Source organism: Polypterus senegalus, chromosome 15 (genome assembly GCF_016835505.1).
Source record: "Polypterus senegalus isolate Bchr_013 chromosome 15, ASM1683550v1, whole genome shotgun sequence".
In the NCBI taxonomy this organism is placed as follows: domain Eukaryota; kingdom Metazoa; phylum Chordata; class Cladistia; order Polypteriformes; family Polypteridae; genus Polypterus; species Polypterus senegalus.
The window spans coordinates 52,479,097-52,492,381 of NC_053168.1; the positions used below are offsets into that span (position 1 = coordinate 52,479,097).

The following is a 13,285-nucleotide window of genomic DNA, read 5'->3' on the forward strand; positions in this document are numbered from 1 at the left end:
AATAACTCAGAAATTACATGTACGTAAGTATTCACAGCCTTTGCTCAATACTTTGTCGATGCACCTTTGGTAGCAATTACAGCCTCAAGTCTTTTTGAATATGATGCCACAAGCTTGGCACACCTATCCTTGGCCAGTTTCGCCCATTCCTCTTTGCAGCACCTCTCAAGCTCCATCAGGTTGGATTGGAAGCGTCGGTGCACAGCCATTTTAAGATCTCTCCAGAGATGTTCAATCAGATTCAAGTCTGGGCTCTGGCTGGGCCACTCAAGGACATTCACAGAGTTGTCCTGAAGCCACTCCTTTGATATCTTGGCTGTGTGCTTAGGGTCGTTGTCCTGCTGAAAGATGAACCGTCACCCCAGTCTGAGGTCAACAGCGCTCTGGAGCAGGTTTTCATCCAGGATGTCTATGTACATTGCTGCAGTCATCTTTCCCTTTATCTTGACTAGTCTCCCAGTTCCTGCCGCTGAAAAACATCCCCACCGCATGATGCTGCCACCACCATGCTTCACTGTAGGGATGGTATTGGCCTGGTGATGAGCGGTGCCTGGTTTCCTCCAAACATGACGCCTGGCATTCACACCAAAGAGTTCAATCTTTGTCTCATCAGACAAGAGAATTTTGTTTCTCATGGTCTGAGAGTCCTTCAGGTGCCTTTTGGCAAACTCCAGGCGGGCTGCCATGTGCCTTTTACTAAGGAGTGGCTTCCGTCTGGCCACTCTACCATACAGGCCTGATTGGTGGATTGCTGCAGAGATGGTTGTCCTTCTGGAAGGTTCTCCTCTCTCCACAGAGGACCTCTGGAGCTCTGACAGAGTGACCATCGGGTTCTTGGTCACCTCCCTGACTAAGGCCCTTCTCCCCCAATCACTCAGTTTAGATGGCTGGCCAGCTCTAGGAAGAGTCCTGGTGGTTTCGAACTTCTTCCACTTACAGATGATGGGGGCCACTGTGCTCATTGGGACCTTCACAGCAGCAGAAATTTTTCTGTAACCTTCCCCAGATTTGTGCCTCGAGACAATCCTGTCTCGGAGGTCTACAGACAATTCCTTTGACTTCATGCTTGGTTTGTGCTCTGACATGAACTGTCAACTGTGGGACCTCATATAGACAGGTGTGTGCCTTTCCAAATTATGTCCAATCAACTGAATTTACCACAGATGGACTCCAATTAAGCGGCAGAAACATCTCAAGGATGATCAGGGGAAACAGGAGGCACCTGAGCTCAATTTTGAGTTTCATGGCAAAGGCTGTGAATACTTATGTACATGTGATTTCCCAGTTTTTTTATTTTTAATAAATTTGCAAAACCTCAAGTAAACTTTTTTCACGTTGTCATTATGGGGTGTTGTGTGTAGAATGTAATGAATTTAATCCATTTTGGAATAAGGCTGTAACATAACAAAATGTGGAAAAAGTGATGTGCTGTGAATACTTTCCGGATGCACTATATATATATATATATATATATATATATATATATATATATATATATATATATATATATATATATATATATATATATGATATACAACAATCAGAAGATAATAAAGAAAGCAGAAAAAAGTAATTTTAAAAAGTAATGTTCCAGGAAAAGCTGATCACAATGTATTATATGGAGAGTCTTTTAGTTTTAGTTTAGTTGACTTTTTTCTTGAGAATGCATTTGTCAAATTGGCACTTAGAATATTATGATAATTCTGCCTTTCCACTCAAAATAGAACAAAAACATTCAAAGCAACAGCCTTCTAAAGTATGTGCTAGTTAGTTGTCTTAAAGTATTTTAGCATTAATGGAATAAAGCTATTTCTTCCATAACCATATTTCATTTTCTGCATTTTTATTTGCTTATTTTACATAGTATGTCTTGCTTGCTCGTCTGGTTTTGGTTTTTTGGTCTTGTTCCTTTTCTTTTACTTTTGTTTCAGCCATCTTTTGTGTCTTTCATCTCCACTCCTAGAATCCTCAGAGAACAGTATTGACATCACAGATTCAGGACCAATGCCAATCCCTGAAATTAGTGTGACCGGTGTCACCGGTGAACGCATCGCAAATGGGGAGGCACAAAGAAACAGAACAGAGGGGGAAACGCAGGGGGGACAGGATTCAGGCTCAGACAGCAAAGGCATGGCTGAGATCAGGAGGCAGAAGTCTTTCAGGAAACTATTGGAAGATGGCGTTAACTCACCTGGCAGAGTCCAGTACTAGCTGAGTGCTGTTTATTGGCACCGACAGGTACCATGGGGGAGTATTTGGGGAGTTAGGGGGTATTGGGAGGGCTGGAAACAGGGGAGTGAATAATACTGTGTATAATACTGTTAACTAGTCCATTTTAGTAAGAATCAGATAAAGCTGGGCATGCTGCCTACTGATTTCTAAACCAATCAATGAGTTTGTGTAACTGCACTCCTTTAATGCATTTCTGGTTTGCACCACCACAGGAAGATATTTAGTGACCTTTAGCTTTTTATAAAGCCCTTATTGTACATAGTCACTATTATATAGCACTATATGTATTTAGTTTTGCAAAGATAACCGAATAAGTCTTTTACAATGTAGATTTCCAAGCTCAACTATATATTAAAAAAGAAAACTTTTACAATTAGTAAATATTTAGAAAATAATTTATCACTAAACGTGAGCTTTATTACTCCTGATGGAATTCCATCGCACTACACAGTGCAGTGCTATATGTGTGCTTAAAAAGAAGATATCTTAGAAAATGCTCCCCTTTATTATTGTATCCTCAGATTTTTTTAAATGACATATTTCTAACCCATTCATTCATTAGCAGTGTATAGGCAACATCACTAACAATTTGTTCCCATTTTACTGTTCACCTGAATGATTAACCTCCATTTGCTATGTGTCCATTTACCGCCATCAATCCTAGTCACAGACAGCTTCATTTATTAAGGGGTGAATATTTTGCCATCAATTACTGAAATAGCCTCCTTTCATACATATTTATTAATGTCAGTTTTATTATCCTTTCCTGGGTGAACATACCCTCATCCTTTCAATTTCGACTGTCCATTATTAAAATAAATACAGCCCCTAGCCCCCACTTTAACTTTGCAAACTACATGCTTTCACTTCCACTACCTTCCAATTACACTGGACAATGAAGACTTTGCTTCCTGAACACTTCTGAGTCTATCTTATGGATTTTTGTCTGCGATCATGAAAATCACCTTTACATTTTTTTTTCATATATTGTTTTATCACAATCGCTCATTTTAATGACGTCCTCTTATATTATAAGTATATACAGTACAACAACTACAACTGGAACATCTGGTGATCAGAAAGTACTGGCACTGCTACTAGGAATGCAGTTTGGTTACAGAAGAACTGTTGTTTTATTTGAGAATAGGACAGCCATGCTAAAGAGTCGCATTACATTAAAAAGAACTAGCCTTGCTGTAACATCTGATTCCTGGGAAGAGAAGGTGGCACATAAACCACTTGTTGACCCAACAAAGATATTTTTGCCACCTTTTCATATAAAGCTTGGACTGATGAAACATTTTGTAAAACTGATGAATAAGGTAGGTGAAGGATTGTGTTATCCGAGAGCAATGTTTCCACAAATAACTGATGTCAAGGAAAGCATTTATTTTGGTCTACAATTCAGGCGTGTCATCAATGTCAGGTGTTTCGAAGAGCTGCTAGTGGACCAGAGGAAATTGCATGGAAGGCATTCAGGGATATTTTTGAGAATTTTCAGAGAGTTACAGAGTACCAAACTACATCCAGTGGATTGTCAACGTGCTTCAAGCATACACAACCATAAAGTGCAGCATGTCAATTAAAAAAAAAAACAAAACATTTTTTACATTCACACTTGGAATTCTCCACTGCTAATCTTGGTGCCTTCAGTGATGAACACAGGTTTCCCCAGGGCATCGCAACAATGGAAAAACTGTATCAGGGTGCAAGCAGAATCTGTCTTTCTGGCCAACAATTGTTGGACACTGAAATGGGAAACATCAGATGCTGAGTACAAACAAAGACCAGCAGTAAAACATTTTTAGCTCAACTGAACTCATGTGTCAGCATCATTAAGTGATTAAACACGCTAAATTCAATTAAAATTAATTTAATGTTTCTTCAACTTCCTGCATGATGCAGTCAATCTGAAATCATATATATGTTCATTTTGAATCACCAAACATATTTCAGGAAGCAAACTTTTTGAAACATTTTTTGTCCAGTGTTACTGGTCAGGAGTGGGATTCTGTGTTTCCAAATATTTGTAAAAAAAAGATGCAATGCTCTAAGGTACAAAAAGTAATGAAGTTTTGCGATAAAATTCGTACATTCAGTAGTGACAGAAGTGATCCTGTTATAACTGTATAATGCTTTATTATTTTAACAATACAAGGTGGAATGACAGATCACTGCAAGGTGCCATGAAACACAGCTGTACACACTTAAAGAATTTTGGCACTGAAAAAAAGATGTGTGTTCCCAAACTCAAAAGATAACTTTCCTGTTATTGACCAGTACTGATGGAGCTTTCCTGCTCATTACATGCCATCAACGTCTGTTTTGTGTATAATGAACGGGAATGGAGTGCTAATCTAACATTCATTAGACAGATCTAGGTATAGACAGATGTGTGAACCATCCATTGGAAGTGCTGTTCAGGTAGTCATGCATGGGCAGGTATCACATACCCACCAGCAGAGAAGAGGCAGGTCATAAAGTCCACTGTTTAATACTGGTGCATTTCATTTTAAAGTTGAAACCAGTGTATAAATTAATAAACAGAGTGAAAAATTCCACCAAAATAAACTGTCAGTTAAGACTGTAAAGGTGACGCAGTTGTACTTTGACCAATGTGGAGCAGGTAGTGGGATCCAAAAAAAAATGGGGGCGAAGTACATAATAATTCATTACATTTATAAAGCGCTTTTCAAGGTACTCGGAGCACTTTACACAATTAGCAGGGAGCCACTTTAAACACCACTAATGTGCAGAATCCACCTAGATGGCGTGACAGCAGCCATTTTTGCGCCAGTACGCTCACCACACATTAGCTGTTAGGTGGTGAAGGGGCGAATGATAGTTAGCCAATCAGAGACCGCGGATGATTGGGGGCCAGAATGACCAGGCCATGGTGGGATATTTTGCCAGGACATTGGGATACACCTTACTCTTTACAAAAGATGCCCTGGGATCTTTAATGACCACAGAGTGGCAGAACCTCAGTCTTACGTCTCATCCAAAGGACGGCGCCATTTTTACATCACAGTGACCCTGTCACTCCACTGGGGCATTGGGATTCACATTCAGACCACAGGGTAGGTGTCCCCAGCTGGCCTCACCAATACCTCTTCCAGCAGCAACCCGAGTTTTTTCTTGGTTGGTCTCCCGTGTCCAAGTATTGGCTGGGCCCGAACATGCTTAGTTTCAGGTGGACGATCTGTTCTGTAGTGCATGTGGTATGGCTCCTTTTCCTGCTGCCACAAAAACACAAGAAAGCATTGAGATTGCTGAATATACAATAATATCACATATTTTGTCACTAGAACGTTATGAAGGTCTCTAGCTCCATCACCTTCCTCAATTTTATAGCTAGCTAGCTGTTACCATACTTTAAAGTACCCCAGCAAATCTCTGCACTTACCCGACCAGGAAAAGGCATTTTTCTATTAAGTGCTGTAGAGAAGTATTACGCCGAAGAAACATTCTAGATCAAAACATCCATAAGGATAAAGGACCTGAATGGCGTAATGGCCAGCTGTTTGGATTTGGAGAGTAGACAGGAGACAGTGTAGGAGACTGCTTTCTGGAATTATTCACCTTTTGTATTAAACTATTGGACCAATAAAAGGCATTTTGAGAAGGTGATTAACACGACACAGGGCTGAAAATTAAAATACATTTCTTTTCCAAACCTCTTTAACTGGAAGCTTAAGAAAAGCTTTGTCGCTACCATAAAACAAGACAGAGTAGCTGCTGTATACCAGTGATATTTCAGTCAGTAGGGATGCCAATGTTTTTAGACTAAACTCACTCAGCTGGTCTCCTTTTAATGTATGATATGTTTATATCAGCCATTCTTATACAACTAATAAACATTACAGATGGATAACTGAGCTCGTTTGAGGCCTGTTGTATTATTTTTTGCTGTAAATTCCATCAGGAGTATGCAATGCATATTCCTCCAACACAGCTCAAAAAAAAAAAAAATAAAACAAACACTAAACTATTGTTTCAGAGTTTTTGACTTGTGCATCACACTTTTGCCAGTATTTTTGTGATGGTGTAAATCCTAAGATGGAATAATTAGCAGTATTTCTTAGCATTGTGCACTTTGCAATTCCTTCCCTTCCAATAAAATGAAACGATATTTCCTTTTAGGCGGGGATGTGATTTTTTTTTTTTAAGTAATTCCTTCCTACAGATCATCGGATTGCTGCGTCCTTAATCATTTGCATGTTGTAGATTTTGCGCCCAATCCTGTTTTGCTTTTCTGCTAATGCCATAGTGTAAAATGGCTGCTGTGTGCTGTCCATTTGACTAAACTCTCAACCTGCTACAAAGGGTGGCATTCCTTTTAGATTCTTGCTAAAGCTAAATTGTTGATTGAACTCTTCTCAGCTTTGCTTGATGCACGTCTAATAATTCTTGCAATGAGGAATGAAAGACACAAAACCTAAAAGGCAGTTTTTAATTTTTTATTTTTTTTTGTTCCTGCTGTCTAGACGCCTTGGATTTAACTTCACCTGAGGAACTAATGGAAATTTCTGAAGTCGATGAAGGATTTTGTTCAAGAGCACCTTCTGTTGCCAGCCCTCCAGTGATTGTTATCAGCAACAGCAGCAGTAATGTAAAGACTCCTGGAAAGAGCCAGCGTAGGTTGGGTGGAGGTAAAGCCATTAAGGAAAGAGAGTCGAGCACAGAGAGTTGCAAAGACCACTTGTCTCGAAAACAGGCTCCGAGAGCAATGAGTGAGAACCTGGAGTTGCTTTCAATCAAAAGGCTCACTCTGACCACTAGTCAATCCCTACCCAAAGCAGGCAGCCTTAGCCTTGCTCGGACTGCCACAGCGGTTTTTAGCAAATCCTTTGAGCAGGTCAGTAATGTCTTTGGGGTGAATAATCAGAGCAGCTCCGCAAACTCGATTGTCACAGATGTGAACCGCTACTCGGCCTGCAGCCTTCAGGAAGAGAAACTGGCTTATGGTGCCGACAGAGTTGAACATCTGAGTCCGAACCACCAGCAGAAGCAGCGATCCCCAAGCATTAGCATTCAGCTCTCCTCTGACTGACTCTGCCATGCGAAGACGTTACTGAAAAGTGCTCTGATCCATTGAGCGTTACGGTGGCTTGTGAATGGAAATCATTGGCTGACCCAAAGAAACTGAAACAGGCAGCAAATATTTGAGAAAGAGATCATCATAAGTACCACTGAATCAGCAATAATTCATGAAATCCCTTAACTATAAATTTAAAATCATTTAGTATTGCCTCAAAAGCACTTAAATGAATAATACCTAATTATGTATATTTTTATAACCACATGGATAAAGCCGCTGGACTAAAAGATTACTGGCACATTCATACATAATTATTTGTACTGCTTGTTACGTTTGGGATGTTTTTAGGTCTCAATGTGTAAAATAATATGTAAGATTTTTAGAGGCACAAAGTTGAGGTTAACTGATGAAGCCATTATTGGTCTGAAAACACACTTCAAACCCACAAAGAATTCAAACTCCTTAAATGATGTGTTTACGTTGTAGCATTCAGATATCGCAACACTATGATTTGGTTCAGTTTTGTAAGTATAGTTTGTATTCCAGTATTAAGAGGGTTTCACTGTAAGTGTAATTTTTTTAATGATATTTGTGTAAGCATGCTTCTGTTTTTCACTTGCACTTAAGATATATGAAAAGGCGGCACATTTTTGTCCATTTTCTTTGTCGTTTTGACTAAAAGAAATGCACATGGGCAGCAAACACCATAAGGGCACTTCATTTTTCTTTCAAGTAAACTAAATACTGCACTGGAGTAACTTGGGGCCTGTGGAAAAGCCAAAACAACACGCTGACACGTTGCTGTACACTTTGGTGTATTTGTATCATTTTGGGTGTTTAAAATTTAATGCTAAAAAGTGGTTATTAATTTTCACTTCACACACTGTTTATGAACTCTCTGTGGTGCAGTTTTCATTAAGGTGCAGCAGTTTGATCCCTACTCTGTTTTTAGCATCCAAACGTATCGTAGATTTTTAAATTCATTTAGTATTTTAAGTGAATTAAGAAAAGGAATTTACTGTTTCTTAAAGAGCAGAACGTGGTCCTCTGGTTTACTACATAACACTGCAAGGGTCTCGGTTTGTTTCATGTTTGTGTGCAATGTACATTTTATTGTAATATGTTTTTGCCTTTCTCCCAAAAATCTTGTTGCATTAATAAAAGCAACTAACCTTTTCATGTCTGCTCCCTAATCATTTTATGATTACTATCCATGTACACTCTGGTTCCAATTATTTGACAGAACAACATAAATCAGGGCTACAGCGGGCAGGAGCCTCTGCTGGAATCATCTGGTGTGAGGCAGGAACGCACTGAACGGGGCAGCGCAAGGCAACACTCCCCCTCTCATGGGGCCAGTTTGACTCGCCAGTTAACTTAACTTGGACATCTTTGTAGATACGGGAGGAAAACCCCATGCGGATACAAGGAGACCATGCAAACTGAACACAGATAGAGAATACTGTATTTAGAAGAAGAAGAAAAAAACCTGCCCTGTGGTCAACTCTCATAGATAAACAGAAGCAGGAAGTTCACATGGTAGACAAACACCCACTAACATGCCACCTCAATAAAGTGTTAGAAAAGGCTGAAGATAAACAACAGTAAACTCTCCCCGTTGCTTACAAACGTAAGAGCTTGCACTTATGAATTCTGTACACGTGTCGCTAGATGAGCTTGCAGGGACTGTGCTTTAATTATGGTAAACTCTTCTGCTCACTAGGCTGCCACTACTAATTTGTTTTTAATTTCCAGATCAAATCAGGTCATAAGATTTGAATTAATACCAAGATCAAGGTTCTGCCCCATTAGTCTGTTAGTAATCGTATGAAAGATGGGCATACCTTCGTATTTTTGTAGATTATAATTACATACCGTATGTGGTCGAGCAGTGGTTATTGTGACTGGCCTGGTCACCATGTGCTCTTTGTTTGTTCTCCTTTGTCCTCCTGGTTTTTCAAAAGACATGCGTGTTAAGAGTTAATGACAGAATGAGTGTGTCTGGGCATGGCTACCTATCCAGGACTGAAGTCCTACTTGAGGCCAGTGCTGCTTGGACAGGTTCTGACAGCCCTTGACTAGGAGACAAATGGGTAGATGGAACGTTTAGATTTTATTTTTCTCTTTCCACCACCACCATCATCGGCTTGAGAGCTTTATATATATATAGGAAAGACACTTTAAAACGAAGGTTTTATTTTCAGACATCTCTTTCCTGGACCAGTTTGCTCAAATTTTACACAAATCCACATAAACTGCGTTTTATGAAGGAACCTTTCAAAGTCCAACCATTTTCAGTGCTATATGTTTTGCTCTTTGATCCCCATTCCACCCCAACCCATAAATTTTGAACAACATAATAAAAGTTGTTATTGACCAGCTACAGGACATATCAGGTTAACCGAATGCCGTTGTTCTGCATCGACGTCAGCCATGCCCATTGACGCTCCTCCTCCTCCTCACTACAGCTTTCTTAGCAACTTCACTGCTGACACCTGAGACTCCATTGATCTGTTAGGGTCTTATATTTAAGGGGTAATTACAATGTCACTAAGTCAGTTTTTCAGCTTTTGGTTCTCATTATTTCTTTACTTCTTAAGCTATCTGGCTCCTACTTGTAGCAGTACTGCCATGTACAGTGTATAGTGAAATTTGCAATAAATATGCAAGATGTAGTGGAGTTGCTCGATATGTGTTTTTGTTAGTATTGTCTTTGCCTGTACTGTAGTGCATTTCTTCTTTTAGATTCTAATAATGTTTTAGTCCATCTGTCCAGTGTGGATATTCCATTCCATATTTAACCTCCTTAGCATTAACTCTTAAGACTCTCTCAGGCTCTGATTTCTATGTAACTACAGGTAACCCTGAATATCTTCTAAGATTTAGATGTTATAATCCAATGTACAGCGTTAGGTTTGAATTATGCTTGGGACAGCATTCTGCTGCCATCTTGTGGGTAAAATAACACCCTGCAAGCAATCATAAATACTGTATTTTTATGTGGTTTGCCATTGTAAGGTAACTAACTCGTTGATATCCATGAGTGCCATGGAAATTTGAACTAAAACGAGAAGCTGTAAAGCCACTTGTAAAACAAACTGAACCATTAGTTAAATCAAGCGATATTGATGACAATGTGAAATGGATATTGAAACAGAGGCAAACGGCACAGTGCGGCCAAACCGCCAAGATATGCCCGTTGAATTAAGTTGTATGAAGGTTTATCGTGCTGCAAGTAGACATGTGACAAAAAAAAGGCAAAATGAACGTGATTAAGCTCCCTTGTTAGACCCCTAAGCTCTGTTCACAGTGCAACAACTGTCATTCATGTTGGGAAATGTGGAAGTCACTAAGCCTTGCGCTGTGGTAGCCTACAGTATAACACAAGGGGCACACTGATTGTGCAAATCAGACACTGACATTCTACCGCTTTGTGCGCATGCAACACAATTAACATTGTAAGAAAAGTGTGCAAAGAAACACACGTACTGTTGTGATTGCAGCAGCGTGTTGTGTGTTCATGACGGTTTCAAAACAGATCTCACAAAGAACAGGTACTAAAATTGCATCAGTACAGCAGTTGGTGTTTTGGTATTTACATGTTTCATTTACAAAAAAATGAATAATAAATTCAATGTTTTTTACTTGTTATTTGGGGCTAAACATAACACTAAGGAGGTTAAGTTACGGTGATAGCTTAACAAGAAGAGGCCATTCAGCCCAACAAGCTCATGCATCCTATTGACTTAGACTCTCCAAAATAACATCAAGTTGAGATTTGAAGGTCGCTAAAGTCCTGCTCTCCACCACACCGCTTGGTTGTTTATTCCATGTGTCTGTCATTCTTTTGTCGCGGCGAAAAATTCATCATCAGAAGGCTTTTTACCTAAAAATAAAGGCTATTAGGACTTGGGATAGACAGACAGAGTTTTGAGGCTTTATTGCAATAAATCAGCCACATGGACTCAACCCAATTCGGCCAAATGAGATTGAGCCCCGAACATTACAGCAATTACAGTTTTTATAACAATTTCTTATCATTTTTACCTTGTTCGATTAGCTCATTCTGCACCTGGTTTTACTGTCCATTATTCGTCTTGGTATCTGTTCGGCTTATTTTGATTGGTCTAAGACTGGGTGGATGGCTTCCTCTTACCATCTTTGGGCTTTTCCTATGTCATTTCCTATCTTTTCTGACCTCGCCCGAATGAGCTCTCTTGCCCATCTTCTCTGACTCCCTTCTACTCCTGTCTGGCCGAACCTTGAGTTTCCATGGGAACTCTTATTATCTCCTTACTTTCTCATCAATGGCCCCCTCGTGGCATTCTTATTTTTCTATGCTGTTCCCATTTTCTCTAACTGGCCAAGGCTTCAATTTTATATATGGGTTTCCTCTCATCATTTCCTTTCTTAAACCTTCCAAACTTTTTTATAATAGTGACCTGAAGCTTAAGCTTTAATTAAAAAGAAGTATAGTATGTGCTTTCATTTAATCATTGCTTGGCGTGCTTGATTTGTCTTAATTTCTACACTAAAGTTAATTTCTAATATATTCTTCTAGTATTTTTGCTAATGCCTGAATTTACTAAGATTTTCTCTTCATGCAATATGTCAGTGTGACCCTGCTTACAGCAAAAGCCTTTTGTTGCCTTTCTGCCGATTCATCAACCTTGCTGGTTTTCGATACGCGCCTTTCAGAGTCATCTTCTCTGTGTTATCGCTTCCTAGCCTTGAATCATAGGTGTTCTCAACCTCTTATCTTGTCCGAAGCTGGTTTCAATGTGTCAATTTCTGTTCTTTCCTAGACTAGATATTTTGCTGTAAGCTTAAAAAATAATGCAATATAACTGATTTTTAGTTAACTATTTGCTCGACCTATCATATTTGCTCAACATTCTAATTTATGCTTAGTCTTAATATTTTAGAAGCTTTTAATTACTTTTTATGGCTCTTTTATGTTAATTTGCTATTCTCTATGTTAATATAAAAATTTTCCTTCTACACTTTGTGTGAAGAAAAACTTTCTGACATTTGTATAGAACTTGTCCTTAAGTTTTCAAAGGTGTCCCTGGTGTTCTTGTTGAAAGTCCAAATGCGAATGAATGTCTGGTGCTGTAAAGTGGCATGGCTGTCGTACTTTGATGTCATTCTGTGTGTGTGTGTGTGTGTTTTTATACCATATGCTGTACAGTACATTGTGTACGTTATATGGATGCATTATATCCGTTTCTGGTTATTCCTCCTGTGCAGAGCAAATGTTGTGTATTAGTAGAGTTGCATGTAAATATACTGTATGCATATAAATAAATATGTTTTGCTTTTTAAAAGACCATGAGCAAATACCACTTCAGTGCCCTTCTCACTAAAGGAGAATAAAATGTGGACCTCATCTCATTTATATATGGGAAGAATGAAAGCTAGTCTTTATATGCCAAATGATTTTTTTTTTTTAACTATTAAAACTTTAATTTAATAATTAAAACTTTGCTTGCCAGTCTTATAGGACCTGCTATGTCAGTCAGTCTTTTTGTTGGCCAGGACTGCTAAATGCCAAAAGATTATTGCCTACAAATCAACAACCAACACTTTTTCTGTTTGTTCAGGGATTGCAGATGACTGGTGCTTCATGAAGGTAAATCCTTCGTAGGGAAGAAGTTAAAACACAAGGGCAGGCCACCACCTCTGCTTGTATCGCAGTGTAAGGTCAAACTAAGCTTCCTAGACCTCCTCAAAAATAGGTGAGCCTGAATGCCAAGGTGTAGTGCACTCCGACACTCACAGGTAAGTTCAACGTCCTCTTTTTGGTAGAGGAGTAGGAGTGGACCTCTGGAGGACCTTTAGGGGACGTGTGAAACAGACACTTCACCGTGGTTAGGTTCTTGCACTTTATGCTGGCAGCCCCACTTCATCATCTGGTATCTCATATCTCCCTTCCACCATACCTCGCCTTGGTGATTATTTCCTAGTGATGGTTTGGTATTACAGAGAAAACTACCCGTTGTTGGCACCACC

At 39.3% G+C, this 13,285-nt stretch overlaps 1 protein-coding gene across 5 annotated transcripts in view; it reads left to right on the top strand.

The window, feature by feature from the left end:
- The window catches only part of fam126a (family with sequence similarity 126 member A), a 128,549-nt gene extending 120,097 nt beyond the window's left edge, over positions 1-8,452 (top strand). For 4 of the 5 annotated variants that reach the window (XM_039737701.1, XM_039737699.1, XM_039737698.1 and 1 more), the window contains one exon: positions 6,720-8,452. In XM_039737701.1, coding sequence (XP_039593635.1) covers positions 6,720-7,285 — 566 coding nt within the window. In that variant the 3' untranslated portion in view covers positions 7,286-8,452. Of the gene's footprint in view, positions 1-1,963; positions 2,239-6,719 lie in introns of all 5 variants that reach the window. The other variant, XM_039737703.1, reaches the window with a different exon arrangement.
- The last annotated feature ends 4,833 nt before the right edge of the window (positions 8,453-13,285 follow it).